Source organism: Natator depressus, chromosome 2, assembly GCF_965152275.1.
Source record: "Natator depressus isolate rNatDep1 chromosome 2, rNatDep2.hap1, whole genome shotgun sequence".
In the NCBI taxonomy this organism is placed as follows: Eukaryota; Metazoa; Chordata; order Testudines; family Cheloniidae; genus Natator; species Natator depressus.
The window spans coordinates 158,092,964-158,109,040 of record NC_134235.1 but is presented as its reverse complement, the minus strand read 5'-3'; the positions used below and the strand labels follow the sequence as shown (position 1 = coordinate 158,109,040).

General features: G+C 40.3%; 1 protein-coding gene across 12 annotated transcripts in view; it reads left to right on the top strand.

The window, feature by feature from the left end:
- Nucleotides 1–16,077, top strand: part of FHOD3 (formin homology 2 domain containing 3) — a 619,164-nt gene that overhangs the window by 371,324 nt on the left and 231,763 nt on the right. For all 12 annotated transcript variants that reach the window (XM_074945213.1, XM_074945211.1, XM_074945220.1 and 9 more), the window contains exon 6: nt 11,747–11,841. In XM_074945213.1, the coding sequence (XP_074801314.1) occupies nt 11,747–11,841 (95 nt within the window). The remainder of the gene's footprint in view (nt 1–11,746; nt 11,842–16,077) is intronic.

The following is a 16,077-nucleotide window of genomic DNA, read 5'->3' as shown; positions in this document are numbered from 1 at the left end:
GATTTGATGGCTTGAATGATCTCTTCCATAGTTGGGGTGTCTGTGTTGATATCAAGATCTTCTGCCTCCTGGACGTTTGCTGCTTCTTTAGGTGGCTCCCTGTTCTGCAATTTTTTGAAATGCTCTGTCCAGTGCATTTCTTGTTCATTTTCGGTTGTTAGTAGATGTCCTTGTTTGTTCTTGATGAGAGTGTTTGTTGGTGTCCACCGTTCACCACTGATAAGCCACGTCATTTTGTAGAGAGTTCCTTGTTCACCACGAGCAGCTGCATCCTCCGCTTGTGTTGCCAGATTATCAATATAATGCCGTTTGTCCACTCTCACAATGCGTTTGACCTCCCAGTGTGCCTTGCTATACTGCTTGCGGTATTTGTCCTTTAGCTTTTTGGATTTTGTGTCTAAAACCTTTTTCTTCAGGGCTCATCTGGTTTCTATGGCATTCCATGTGCTGGGTGTGATCCACTCCTTCCTTCTCTTCTTCCTGTAGCCTAGACAGGCTTCACTGCTCCATTTATAAATTGCTGTTACTTTGTCCCACTTCTTGTTGATCTCCTCATCTGCATTCCCCTCCTCTTCATCAAGGTCTGTGAGTGCTTGAAACCTGTTCTTTAATTGCAGAACAAAGGCTTTCTGTATTTCAAGGGACTTTAGCTTCTCAATATCATAATGTCTATGTCCCTTCTCAGTTTTAGCTTGATGGAGGTTGTCATGAGGTGGTGGTCGCTGCCAACATCTGCACTCCTTCTCAGTTTCACGTCTGTCAGTGAGCGTCGCCATTTGCCTTTGATCATCATATGGTCAATCTGGCTCTTATCTCTGCCATTTGGAGAACACCATGTCATCTTGTGGCTTTCACGATGTTCAAATAGGGTTCTGCCGATGACTAGGTCATTCATATTACAGAAATCAACAAGCCTTTCTCCATTTTCATTCATGGTGCCACACCCATGTCTTCCCACTGCTCTGTCATTGCTTGTGTTGTCCTTACTGACCTTGGCATTCAGGTCTCCCATGACGATAGTTAGGTCGTGGTGTGGTACTCTCTCTAACTCCGCCTGTAGTGTAAGGTAGAATTTGTCCTTTACTTCTTCATCACTGTCATTTGTTGGAGCACAGCACTGAATCAGGGTGATATTATTATGTTTCCCTTTTGGTCTGGCTCTCATAAGTCTGCTGCTGATGGATTTCTATTCAAGCAGGGAATGCTCCACTCCCTTCTTCAAAAGGATAGCAACACCATCATGGTGTTGTCCATCATCCCATCCAGAAAACAGCAAAGTTTCTCCTGAGGCTGTTGTTAATCTTCCTGATCCTATCCGTCTGCTCTCACTGACACCCAGGAGATGTAAGCTGTAGTGTCTCATCTCTGCTGTGACCTGAGCTAGCTTCCCTGTTTTGTACATTGTCCGTACGGTCCAAAAACCAAGTTTGTTTTTTGTCTTGGTGTTGAGCACCTCAGTCTTCATGCCAGTGGCTTCCTTTCGGCTTTCACCACTGGCAGTAGTATGGGTCATTGACTGCTGAAGGCCATCACACACAGTAATGGTTGATTTTTCCACTGCTGTTTCCGTAACATATTTTGTTTTTTACAGGACAGGGTTGTTAGCCCTGTGCCTAACCCCCAACCTAGAGGACCAGGTGTCTGTTTTGTCTGGCCCCTCCCCGACAGACAATCCGGCATGGTTGAACCTACCAGGAGCAAAAAGCCCCCACCAACACAGACTCTGGGGATCGTTAGAGCACGCAAGCTGTCCTGCCATGACAAGGCACAGACACCAGAGGACAGAAAATTATGTAAAGATTATGTAAATGTGTCTGTGTGCTAGGGCAAAACCCCATGTTAAACATCCATATTAGCTGTATCAGCAGAGTGCCAGCAAATTTAATGAGCACATTTTCTGATAGCATTTGGAAACATATAGCTTCAGGTACCGAATTGACTTCCAAAACTCATGGCAAAAGGTCAAAGTGTTGGGTGGTAAGTTTTTGCCTTGCATGTGTGTGAATCAGAGATGTCCAAAGCTCAGCCATTTTGTTTTTCAGGTCATCCTTGTGAACTCTTATTGGTTGAAGTCATGTGAATTTCCAAACCTGGGTTTTTCATGTCTTTTGCTTTGTTTCAGGGTTTTCTTAGGTTTTTGTCTTTTTAATGAAAACTTCACACAACTCTAGTGCATATGTTTCTATTTTTATGTCTGCAAACTGGTGGTCAGAGGCTGAAGTGGATTTGTTCATTTGTTAAGTAGGATTGTTTTATTACAGATTTCTTTTTAATGGTGAAATAATTTTATTTATTCATAATGTGTATAATCTTATAAAAGTATTACTAATTCTGTAAAGCATATTATGATATTATGCATGCTGTATAAAGAATGCTGTATAAAATAAAGGTGATGATTATGTTATTACAATCATTATTATCCATGCAAAGATTTTATAATGTATTTATATAATAGTTGCTACTGGATTTTTCATTCCCTACACAAATATATTCAGCAAGTTGTTATCTGTTGGCAGAGTCTACTGAGGATCTATTTTTATCATTTCTCCTGAGAGCTGGTACAATGTAGGAAATCTCCATCTCTAGGAATGTATGTGTTATTTGTTGGAATGGCTATGACTGTGATGAATTGCTTTGGGATTCATGTGGCTTATGTGTGTGCTGCCGCAGGTGTTGTCATTTACCGTTATTTGACAATTTAATATTTTTCTTTCCATTCAAAGGCCTTAAGCCGGCAGAAATATTTGTTTTGGTTAAAATCACCTTTGAATTTTCTGTGTGTTGTTTTTAAAAGTGGAGTGGGGAGAAACATTGGCTGAAGGAGAATATATTGTAAGGGTATTCCTTGGACTTTCTAAGGAGCTGATGTTGCAGTGTTCTGGGCATTTTGTAGGAGGAGAGCAATGCCCTGGATTTCTGTGAGCAGGGAGAACTCAGAACCTGGGAGTATCAGGCCGTAAAGCAAGAGGCTGCACACTTGGCTTTTGTGAGTAAAGATAAAATAGTAATGAGGGCTTCAGGAATTAGTGGGGCCTCTTAGTGCAGTGTAGGAAGGGCAGCTGACAGCTCAGGTACCTTTCTTCTTAAAAAGATGGTCATTGCAGGAGGGCTTCAAAAGCTTGACACCTTGTTTTCAGCCTCAGTTCTGTCCCAGTTGTCCCAATGTCTAGAATTGGCAGCCTATTAACCTTCACTTTCTTACCATAATCAGCATTGAAAAAAGCATTTCTTTGACAGTGGCCCCTGGGGAATGCTGGGACTGAGGTTATTGTTATAGACAGATAATTAGGTGGAACAGAATAATAATAACATGGACCTGACGGGCTCTGTTTTGTGCCAGGAATGTCAGAATTATAACTCTCTTTTCAGAATTTCCTGTGGGCTTTTGCCACTGACAAAAACTGTGCCGTTTTAGAACAAAATGTTTAGAGTGGAGTTCTAACAGGTTGAAATAGTCTCACGATAGAAATGCACTCTCTTTAAAAGCAAAATAATGTCAAAAGTGGCTTAGCACAAGCGCATTTTAGCTGTTCAGTAAAGAAAAGTAGTTTTATTCTTCATGAACTTGACCTTGCTTTTTAAATAATATGTATTTTTAATGGCAATTTATGGCATGTTGTTGCAGTGCCCACTCCATTATAATCACAGTGAGCGATGTAAATCTCAGTGCCTGAATGTGCAGCACAAAGGTGAATTGATTGTGCTGAAGAATAGCATGTTCAGCCTCCTCTTTTGTTTGACATCATGCGAGCTGACCTCTGGAAAGCAGCACATTTGAACCAGTAGTCAGGTGAAAAATCTTAGATGCCAATCCTGTTCATTCAACAACTTAAAGGATTTTCTTTTTTTTTTCTTGTTCGCCAGCTGCCCGGAGGATCTGTTAGCAGAATGGTTTTTAAACATTGTAGGCTGCATACCCCTTTTCAAATAATGTAGGCTACCACATACCCTCCCATCTGAGATAGGGTCATAACATACTTATGAAAAGACTTTAATGCTTGTTGGTAAATATTTAAAATGTGGATGCATGTGTGTTTTTTTCTATGCACTTGCAGAGCTCTGAATGAAAATTTGACCTTTTATATTTTCTGAAATACAGTTTAGCATGTTAGAGCTTTTGATGCTTTAGAAAAAAAATCTTTGACTAATGTTGTTTCGTGGCTTTCATATCCTATATTTACTGCCCGGTTTTCAGTTCTTTGCCTTTATTAAAAGGGTCATTTGCATGATTGAATAAACAGAATCTTGGCTGTCACCTCTGAACTCCCAGCCTGTAGCTGCCACTCTCGAGCCACCGAGCCGCCCTGGAGCACAAATTAAGCATTGCCTCTCCCCCTCCCCACCCCGCCCCCGCCTTCCCCATTGCCCAAATCTCACTTCCACTGCCTCGCACCTCAGGCCTTCCCTGCTCCTTTACCTCTTGACAACAGTGCCCTGGGCAGTAGCCCACATGATCCACCCGTAAGGCCAGCCCTGCATCCACTTGCCCTGCCTGACAGAGCCTGCGCAGGGGAGTCTGTGCAGGCTTGCATCTTTCTATTCCCCTCTAGACCCTGGCCTGGCCACTATTAAAGGATTTTTCTCCTGTACTCCCTGATGAGAGCTCCGGTACCCCTACACATACTCATACCGCAGTTTGAAAACCACTGTGTTAGTATGTTATATCTGTGTATATTTTTGCTATAAGGATTTTAACAAGTTAGAAGAATAAAAATTGCATATGATGGTTAATCTTGAAACCTTTTCTGTTTATTCTTCCTGAAGAGTAAAACCATAAAACTGCAAAGAGTCTTAACCCTAAAATATTGCCAAAGATGTGAAACTGCTGCATAAAGTTTCCCACACAGCTGTTGGTTCGAGGAAAGTACTCCATGGCTAAACATGGAAGTGAATGCTTGATCTTAAAAATGAAAGTGCCAGCTGTTACGAAAATTGCTGATTTACGTTTGTAACCCCTGTTTGTTCGGTGTGGTGGCTAGGCCAGGTAGAGATTGATGAACCTGCTATATACAGCCTTGGTAAGAGAGATGTGTCTTTTAGATCAGGCAGTAGAGGCACATGGATTAAGCTCAAGAGGTCCCAGGGTGGCTGGCATTACATATTAATAGTATGATACATTTATATTTGGAACTAAATTGTCTATGTATTTCAACAGTTATGCTGTTCATTAGAAAACTGCAGCTCTGCCATAAATAACGGATTAATAAAGGGGTCCTAAAAATGAATCTCTTAGCATTGTTGTGTATTTCAGCTCCGTAATAATGAACAAATGAACAGACCTAATAAAAACAGATTAAACAAGGAAATCAAGTTTGAGAAGGCTTTGTTAAGAAGCAGATCACACATCTCTAGGCATTACTAAATTGGCTTTCCGCTTCCTGTAAGGCATTGCTAACATCCTTGGCATCAATAAAAGACTTGAATATGTGTGCAAATGACTGACTAGGTATTGCAGACTAACCCTGACCATATCTCTAATAACAAAGTAAAAGCAAATCTGAAAAATCTGAGCCAGTTCTATCCCTGTAGAATAAATATAGTGTCTGTAGGCTGGCAAACTGTTGCTTAACATGATTGTTTTTACAAAAGGGAACAATGACGCCACCTCAATAACTGCTGTATCTGATCTTACTTTTTAGAGATGAGAAGTTTTTGTATGATTTTGTTTATTTTTTCACATAGCCAAGTGGCACAAAAACAGTGTTTAACAATGCAGTGGGTTTACGTTTGGAACAAAACCTGTCTGTGTAGATTGTTAACAATTACTTTAACTCATTCATATCTGAGCTTGAATAATTGAGTTCAGTGGGCTGGCTTTTATTTAATTTTTTGTATTATACTTTCCGCTTTACTGAACCTTTTAGTGATTTACTTGAGAAAGAAAGAGAAATGTCTGTAGTAAATGGTAGGCCTGGGACCAACTCAAAATGTGTTACTGACTTGAAATGCATGTAGAGCCTAACACTGATGCTTTAGACATCTTTTTAAATGACTCTAGACCGTTTTTTCCTGGGAATTATGCCGATAATATCTTATAGGACAGCACACAGCATTGGGCATGGAACATGGTTATAAACAATACTTTCTGAAACTTCCATAGGTCCAGTTGAAGAACCTTATAGATTATTTAGCAGTAAATTGTCTGCTCTAACCAAATACCATCTCAGAGATGAGCTTCGCTCCTTTGCAGTGAGGGAACATGAGCCAGGAATTCTGAGACAGATATTGTACTTACGACCAAGTAACCTACTGGTATTTCATCATGGGATATTGTTGGCACTTAGGATAATAATATTAGGGACCTAACAAAAACCTTACATAGACAGATAAATATTTTCTAAAGATATAACAGACTAGGATACATTGCTTTCCATATTGGATTATAGCCCATATCTTTTCAGTATTCCCATATACTTCATATATTAAGGTGCTTTTGCAAGATAAGGGATTTCATGTGTTTCTGGGAGACATTATAATAGTCTTCAACAGAGCTGATGACTCAAGAGTAGGCTATGTAATAATTGTTTATAGTATACCAAATTGAACACAAGGTAGCTATAATTTGATTGGCCATTCTTTGCTTGTATAAGATAAGGTAAAGCTTTAGCCAGACAGAAAGCAGTTTTCTCATAAAAGCTGAGTATGCAGTACTCTAACGAGTATGTACTCTAACAAGAACAGAATTTGGCTAATTGTTCAGAAAATAAGTGTGAATGATAAAGTAATATAACTTCTACATATATGACATTCAGGGGGATGTCAAAATGATTGTAAGGAATCAGAAAAAAAGGTATAGGAGGAAAAGTAATTAACAGGAGGTGTAATATAAAGTATCACCGCTACGCTTAAACTTACACCCTGCTATTTATTTTTTCTGCCATCCCCTCCTTCCGCACTGGTGGTGAATAATTTACTCTTCTTTTGCAAATCTCTAATGCCAGATTGGTGCAATTTCTCTTACACTTACTTACACCTATTATATTACCAATATAGTTTAATTCAACATGTAACTTACACCACTACCTGTGTGTATGACATCCCCATTGAATTTGGCCCAGGAACTTCCATCAGAGTTGAACCCACTTTGACAAGGTCTGACTTTGGCCCATCATTCTTATTTAGGAAAAAAAAACCGATACGTAGTCATTAGATATATTGCGCCATAACTCTGGCATGATGAATTATGTTTTGACTTGAGGAAGCAGGAATAAAATAGCAATTGTCCTGACTCAAATGCTGGTATTTTAACTAGGTTATTACTGTGGTGCAAAGTTGAAGTAGATAGAAAAAAATGAGGCTGCAGTCCAGAGAGGCTTAAAGCTGCTGAACACTACAGGTTGGAAACAGCTTTGAAAAGTTTGAAATTATAGGTGGGTAAATATAAGACTTCTACTAAAATAATTAGGAGGGTGAGGTTTTTGTGCTTGTTTTTCCCTCATTAGTCCAATTAACCCTTCTTATATGTAGTTGAAAAAAGTCTCAGTGCCAATACTGGCAAGTTTTTTAGAGATTTTTTTTAAGCCTCTGATTCCTTAGAAATCTATGAAATTCCTGGCTGGTCCATCCTTTTCCAACATAAGCCTAACCTAAAAAATCCAGCAATATTCCACCTCAAAATAGCCCTGCGTAAATTCACAAACTATGTTCAAATAAGATTAAGAATTTGATTTAAATCATCAAAAGCAAAGGATTTTCAAATTAAGCCTGCTCATCTTCATCCCCTGCCCTCCTGCCTGCCCCCCATTGCTCAATAGCATGCTTTCCTTGTTGATATATTTCCAAAGTAGAATTCCAGTTAGTACAGAGATTGGATTAAATAGCTTGCACTTTTTGCCAGTTTGGTTACAGGAATGTACAAATGGAGAGGTTAAATGTGATGGACCAAATTCAGCCCCAAAGTAAACTCATTGACTTAATAGATCCCTTCTCAAATTAGCCTGTCTCCATAGGGTAAAATCATGCTCTTCCTTGATGTGGCCATATGTGGGGAGGTAGTGAAGCCAGGTTGTGAACAATGGCAGAGCTGGGGACAGGGGGTGATGGGTCATTGGTGGTGCCACCTTCAGTGATACCTATTAGCTTGAAAAGTCACCACACGTACCCTAGGGGTCACCAGAGTGGGGTGGGGGAGTCACTTTCCACCTCCCATTGGCTGTGTCACTAATGTGGAGTTGGGGGGAGTTTCAGCCATTCTGGCCTGGGGTTTCAGCCATTCAGTGGACCATAAGCCACTGTGCCAATGTAGGGCAAAGTGCATCAGAGTATCTGAGGAGGACACATGCTGCTGCTCTAGACAAGGAGCATCCTGCGCCCAGTGTGCCAACTGTGTCATATGCAAGACGTGGTCAGGCAGACTCAATCCTCATTAGAGCCATGAAGTATCAGCAGGTGCATTAACTTGGTTCCCAGGCTAGTGTTTGTACGATAGCCTCCACTCTGATCCATTCTTTTCAGGTGTTCTCTTTTCCCTCAGCACACCCATGCAACACAAGTAGCACTAGCTTTGGAAATGGACCTTATACAGTCCTGGGGGAGTGCGTGTGCGTTTTTTTTTTTTAATAGGAATTCAGTGTTTCTTTTTTAATGGAACTCAATCTGAGGACAAAAAGATTTTTAGGGCACCATCAATGTACATGAATCTAAGAGATCAGTTAAGGGTGTAAAGTTGCTGTGTATTTTAGGTACTCATCCTATAGAAAGTAGATTCCCCTTTCCCGCCCCCCTCCTTCCTTAACTCTCACTTTTGTTCCTGTGACTAATAGAGACAGGAAATAACATGCTATTCAGCAAGTAAACTATGAAGCTCCATTCCAGGGACTGTCAGCAACTGATAACTTGATGTGTGACAGATAATTATTGTAGACGCGACTTCTGTGCAGGCAGCCTGGCACCAGCAAAAACGTATCTTTTGTCTTAACTGCTCGATGACATTCTGTACAATATTCTTTATCTTGTAATACTTCTGTCAGTATTTGCCAGTTGTTTAAACTGAAACAGAATGTCTAGTAGATTTTCTTTCATGTGTTTAGAATTTTCCACCAAGATCCCAAAGAACTGTCCTGTAGCTGTAACAGATATTATCAGTCTTGGGGCAATGCCTCATGATGTGCACATGCACACACAAAGGTTTTGTGGTAGCAGATGAAAATTGTCAGGAATCATGTTGCTCCTGCTTTCCATGGTGCCTGCTAATATGTCCTAACCCAGTGTTGTTATGCACAGTTATATTTAAAAAGCTGGGACGTAATGTAGCCCACATCTTACGTAAGCATTCAGTCTATCTTGAGAACAAATAGGAAAGTTGTTTTGTTGGAAAATTGTGTGTGTTTTTGTTTTAAAGGCAGACTTTCTGCTGTCTTTGATTTCTTTCTTATTAATTTGGAAAGTATGTGCCAGGAATAAATTTTGTTGCACATTTGTTTCAGATTCAAATTAAATGCCTCCACCGTTAACCAAAGAATTCACTACAAAGGAATGGTTTGGTGATTTGATCATGGTTTGATCTCACCCTGATCTATGGCCAAATCTTTTTGTTCTGAAAAGAAGCAAATATAGGAAGTATGACCTTTATTTGATTATTGAGGGATATCAATAATCCCCTCTCTCAAATAACTGTCAGGAAATGCTGAAAATGAGCCCTTTTATCCAGTCAGTGCAATTTTAATCTTGCTGACGGGGAGTTATCTTAATTTTTCAAAATGTATTGACTTTTTTTTTTTAGTTTTCCATGTAAACCAGTTAAAACAGACCAATGGGTGAGATTTATTAGAAACAAAAACGTCAGTTAGATTCCTAACTCCTATTGATTTTCAATGACAGTTAAGTGCCTGGTTGCATTTGTACCTGTGGGGGAATCTCCCCTGAAATAATGTAGTTAGTAGAACAGTAGCATATATGGATATATGTACATTTATTATTATTTATGTATACATTTGTGTTGCATTAATGCTCAGAGGCCTTAATCAGGGATCAGGGTGTCATAGTGGTAGAAACTGTACACACACAACGAAAAAGATGCCAGAGAACTTAAAATCTAAACCTTGGAAACACAACAGGTAGAGATAAACAAATATGGTGGTGAGAGGGAACAAAACTAATGTGACAAAGCTCTGTCCCTACAAAGAAATGATCGTATTTGGCATAATAAGCCTCCTTATCAAGAGTCATGGCATGCGCACTGCCTATCCAGTACAGTTGTGTGAACAGTGGTCTCAGGTTGGAAAAATCATACAAACATATCATAAAAGAAACAAACTACTACCAAAGGATGTGAACATGTGATGATTCCTGCTATTCTTGTAAGTGGCACTGTGGTCTAGAGAACGTAGGATAGGTTAATTAGGAATCTGAGCTCAAATCCGGTTTTGCCACTGACATGTTGTGTGGCCGTTGGCACTTGTTTCTCTGCATCAGTTCGCCCCTTTGAGAAAAGGGTATAAGTATACATTTTTACCTACCTCAGTTATGATGATTAATTAGTTAATAGGCCAGATTCATGCTTCCTGGCAAAGGATGTAAGCATTGCGTCTCTCTGTGTCAACGAAGCTGGTTGCACCAAATGGGTGATTCTCCTGATGGACAGCCACTAGACAATGACACCCACTTTTGAGGTGGGTTACGGATCATTCCCCACCCAACCACCAGAGACAGGTTCTGCTGATGGGGTCCAATACAGAACATATAGTGAAACTAGCCAATCCTTGAAAAGCTTTTGGAAGATGCACAGTATAATTATTATTTTCTCTGCACTATTTTTTGATATTTCTTCATTGCAAAAATTCTCCAGTAATAACTCTTGGGTCATCTTTAATACTATTGAGTTATTCTTACTACAGATTGTGTTGAAGGTGCTACTTTAACATGTTCCTTTTCGGCTCAAGTGTGCATGAATCTCCTATTATAAAGTAAAAGATTTGGAGAAGAAAGCTTTGATTTTTGTTAATCCACTCTTCACTAATCCCAGCAGTTGATAATCTGTATGAAAAATCTCTGTTTTTCCTTATCACTCAGCAAAGAAATTAATAGCTATGTGCTGTAGCAAAGTCTCATGTTAGCAATACCTCATGGGTTTTGCAAAGTATAGTATCGTATTTTACAAGCACTATATGAAACGTTATCATAAAACATATTTTGTGATTTTTTTTCCTTGCTGTTTTTTGTTTCCTTGCTAACACTCACAATTCAATGATTCACAAGGATGTCTTTGTGAAATGGCAACATTCTGCTATACTAACTTGCATTAACTACCATGCTGGAATTATGAATTGCTGAAATTTGGCAAACAGAATGGCTAGCCTAATCAAAGATTATTTTAATTCACATAGATAGATTCCAAATCTAAAACATTCAATATACTACATAGTACTTCCAAACATGAATAGACCCATTGGCTCACAGTAGCAAAGCGTAGCCCATTGAAAATAATGGAACTGTTCATGGTAGTAAGCACTATGCTGGGTAGGAAGTGTTTCCAAGACTGGGCCAATACAGCACAGAATCATTCAGGCAAGGGCTGATGACTATAATCTGCCCTCAGTGACATTAGTACAAAACTGCAGTGACTCCAAATGAAGTTACTTCAAATTAACACCAGTGTAATCTAGAACAGGATCTAGCCTTGTGTCTTTTGTCAATAAAGTTTTTGTCAATGTGAACCTATTTAAATAGTAATGATAGTCAATATCAGGATATTAATAAATATTCACCAGGTCTGATTGTACTTTCTTTGTCTTTTTCTTTGCTTTAGCTTTGGGTCAGATTATGCTGTATGTAGATGGCATGAATGGAGTAATAAATCATAATGAAACCATCCAATGGCTGTACACTCTCATTGGGTCAAAGGTAAGAAGTTCTCCAGTTACTTGTTTTATACATCTTAAGTGTTCTTTAAATATTTTTTTTTCTATTTTGTGTGCATGAATTGTGTGTGTGTGTGTGTGTGTGTGTGTGTGTGTGTGTGTGTGTGTGTGTGGAGAAGGGTTGGAATTCCAGAGAGAAATTTAAGTGTTGATTGCTTGGGATCAACTCATATAGTTTTGTATCCTTCTAGTCTTAGTTTACAATAGAATTATGCACAGAATTTAGAGTTGGCAGCATTCGTAAAGCAAAATAACTTATCAGCAGACTCTGGAGCCTGACATCTTAGCTCTTTCCTAAATATAGTTCGATCAGTTATAGCAATAGCATTTGTTATAATAATGGTGTTGGTTCTTATATTTTAACTTAGACTGAGATTATCCTGTCCTTTGGTAAAATATACAGTATTCGTTGTGTATATTTCAGTCCATTGTTCAGCATCCCGTTAGAGCGCTCAATTTTCATAAACTTGTAAATATTAAGGTCAGAGTAACCATTCTGATCATATAGACTGATCTCCTGCATAATCCAAGCCATAGTTTTCACCCAGTAATTCCTGTGCCCAGCCAAATAATTTGTGGTTAAATTAGAATAATCCTTTATAAATACATCCACTCCTAATTTTAAGACTCCTATTTAAAAACTCCTAATTTAATCCACTCCTAATTTAATTTCTAAGTGAAAGCATCTACAGGCCAAACTGGAGCAGTTTGGAGAATGCAGGCATCAATCTGCCACCATGCACACGTGAAGCAAGAATTCTGCCACTCAGGCTAATTCTGCCACCTACCTAATATTGCTGTCAGTCAAGTCCATAGGACTTCTACCCTCATCTAAACTTGGAGTTAGATCAGGCCCATATTTTACATAGTGCCTACATGCACGGAGAGGCAATCAAAAAACATGATTATTGCAAGGGCATTTAATTGGTAAGCTGTTTCAGGGCCTGATCCAAGATCCACTGAAGTGAATCGGAGTCTTTCCTTTGACTTCAGTGGATTTGGATTAGGGTCTAAAATACTAAGTAAATATCTGTTTAGAATTCCAATGTAGGCTGGACTGTTATTTCTTTCCTGATATTTCCTGATATTGGTAAATACCATATTTTTTCAAAGGACAGTATGTCCTTGCATTGCTTCCATTTGTGCAGCCAGTAAATTTGGCCACGAGGAGAACATTTTTTTTTCTGGCATAATGTTGAGCTTGCCAGGGTGGTATGTGGAAATATCTCTTCTCATATGTACGGTCTTACCAAATTCACAGCCATGAAATACACATCACGGACTGTGAAATCTGGTATCCCTCCCTGAAATCAGGTCTTTTGTGTGCTTTTACCCTATAGTAGACAGCTTTCACGAGGGAGACCAGCGTTTCTCAAATTGGGGGTCCTGACCCAAAAGGGAATTGCAGGGAGGTCACAAGGTTATTTTAGGGGGGGTTGCGGTATTGCTACCCTTTCTTCTGCGCTGCTGTCTTCAGAGCTGGGTGGCCGGAAAGCGGCTGCTGTTGGACGGGTGCCCACCTCTGAAGGCAGTGCCCTGCCAGCACCAGCGCAGAAGTAAGGGTGGCAATACCATACCATGTCACCCTTACTTCTGCTCTGCTGCTGGAGGCAGCTCTGACTTCAGAACTGGGCTCCCAGCAAGCAGCCACCACTCTCCAGCTGCCCAGCTCTGAAGGCAGCGCCACCACCTGCAGCAGCGCAGAAGTAAGGGTAGCAATACCACAACCCCCCCTACAATAACCTTGCGACCCCCCCCCACAACTCCTTTTTGGGTCAGGACCCCTACAATTTCAACAGTGTGAAATTTCAGATTTAAATACCTGAAATAATGAAATTTACAATTTTTAAAATCCTAGGACTGTGAAATTGACCAAAATGGACCGTGAATTTGGTAGGACCCTACTCATATGAGGATGAGCCCTTTGCTGTAGCTTATCCTGTTTGCACAGCCTGGCTGTGAACAGCCACCGGTGGAGAGCATGATCACTTTAGTCTCATAACAAAAGATGCATAATGGGTCAAATTCTGTCTCTGCCTCTGTACCTGCAGAGGTTCACCTGACCTGGAGCCCGTGCAGTTCCTCTGCAGGGGGAGGGAGGAACAGGTGGAGGGGTTGCTTACGGATATCGCTGCTTGCATAGGCCCTTATCCAGCTCCTGTTAAAGTCAGTGGAAAGATTCCCATTAACTGTAATGAGAGGTAGATCAAGTCTACAGTGCAGAGCCTTGCACTGTAGAAACTCCCAATATGGGAGTTCAAGGAGTGGGTGAAGAATAGGCAGGACCTAAAAGGAATGTGAGATGGGCCACAAAATCTATTACTCCCCCCTAAAGCAGAGGGTAATGTGTAAGAGCCACACAGGCTACTCCTGCCCCTGTTATTTAGACCTGCTCAGAACAAGACTAACTGCCACAATGCTTGGAATGGTGTCAGTAACCTCTCTACACTAGGGGTCCCCAAAGTTGCTAACACCTGATGAAGCTGAACTAGTGTTAGCAGCGGTGAGAAATTCTCTGGACAGGGCCGGCTCTACAGTTTTTGCTGCCCCAAGCAGTGAAAAAAACTGCCGCCACGGACAGCAAAAGGGAGAAGCTGCTGCTGAATTGCTGCCATGGCCGGCGGGACAGAGGAGCTGCCGCCGAATTGCCACCGCCACGGAAACACTGCTGCCCCTTTCTAACTGCTGCCCCAAGCACCTGCTTGGAACGCTGGTGCCTGGAGCCGGCCCTGTCTCTGGAGATGATGGGGCCATAGAGAAAGGGCTTTCTTTCCTTATTTCCATACGGATATTTGTGCAACCTAAAGAAGAGCCTAGCAGTCCTGAGTCCCAGAGGCCCCTTTAACCAATCCCCCCAATGCACAGAATTCATTGCTGCAAGAGATTGAGTCAAAAACTGGGGCTGGATTACTATAAATGCTGGATCATCTTTGGATGACTAATAATATTGGTAGATATGAAAAGTAAGATAATGATGAGGGTAACTAATCTCAAGTGTCATGAGCATCTTGTTGGGTGGAAGATCAGGAAGGAATCCCCACACACACACACACACACACATATGTAGATCATTCCACAGTTGCCTCGGTGCATAACCAGGCAGCTTGTTTTCTTGGAACATCAAATACTAGCCCCTGCCAGAGAGAGGATGCAATATAGATGTAGAGATGGTTTGGGGGGTACGGATTCTAGTTTCCTATGAAACATATACAAGAAAAAAGCTGTGCAAGAAAAAGAAATGTTAAGACATTGAGTATGCTAATCCTCTCATTCTACCACGATGTGGGGGACATCTTAGTGTTACTTTACAGATCTGAAATGAGGTATGTTAATTGTCTTTACCAAAGCACTACAACACTCCAGTCTTTAAGCTCCTCTTCTCCCCCATCATCAGCCAAAATGCTTATATCCATATCTTGGCTCAGTGCCTGTGACTAGGGAATGCAGGCAATGTGCTTTGAACAGTTTGGTTTCAGGTAGCATCAAAGTTATTCTTTCATTATTATTTAACTGTCTTGGAAGAGATCTAAGTCCCTGTCTCTGTGCCAAAAGTTAATCGAAGGTATGACAAGGCTACTAGCAGAATGTGTGGTGTGACAGCTGCTTTATGCACTTAAATGTGGATTTGGCTCTCCATGAAAAATGAATCTGTGGAATTTGCAACATACCTACAGTCTAATTTACAGCCCAGCTAAACTACTTCTTTTTCTGCAACAAAGGGAAAATTGTTTTAACGTTGTTGAACCAAAAAGGATGGTAAAGTTGCTAAAGCTTCAGTGTAAATATTGAAACAATTCCTTGTGGAAGGAAACAGAAGATAAACAACATATCATTTAGTGGAGTACATTAGCAGTGACTGGGACATGTTGTTTCTTGCCTTTACCTAAAATTTTGTAGAGGCTCAATAAGCTAATTAGTAGAGATGGTTGAATAATTTTCATTGAAAATCTTTTCTGACAAATTCCATAATATTTTTTATTTTTTATAATTATTTGTTAAATCCTGCTCATTCAGTCTCCGGTTCTGGCTCCTTACCTAATGGACTTGTCTATATTAGGTATTTTTTTTCCTGTTATATTCCCTACCATTGCTCGTACTATTGCACTTCCACCTCTGATAGCAACAGAACTGGACACTGGCATAGATGGGTCACCATCAGCCACCGGCATTTTCATCACTGCATTGCCTAGACCTGCTGTGAACAGAGTTAGAGGACACA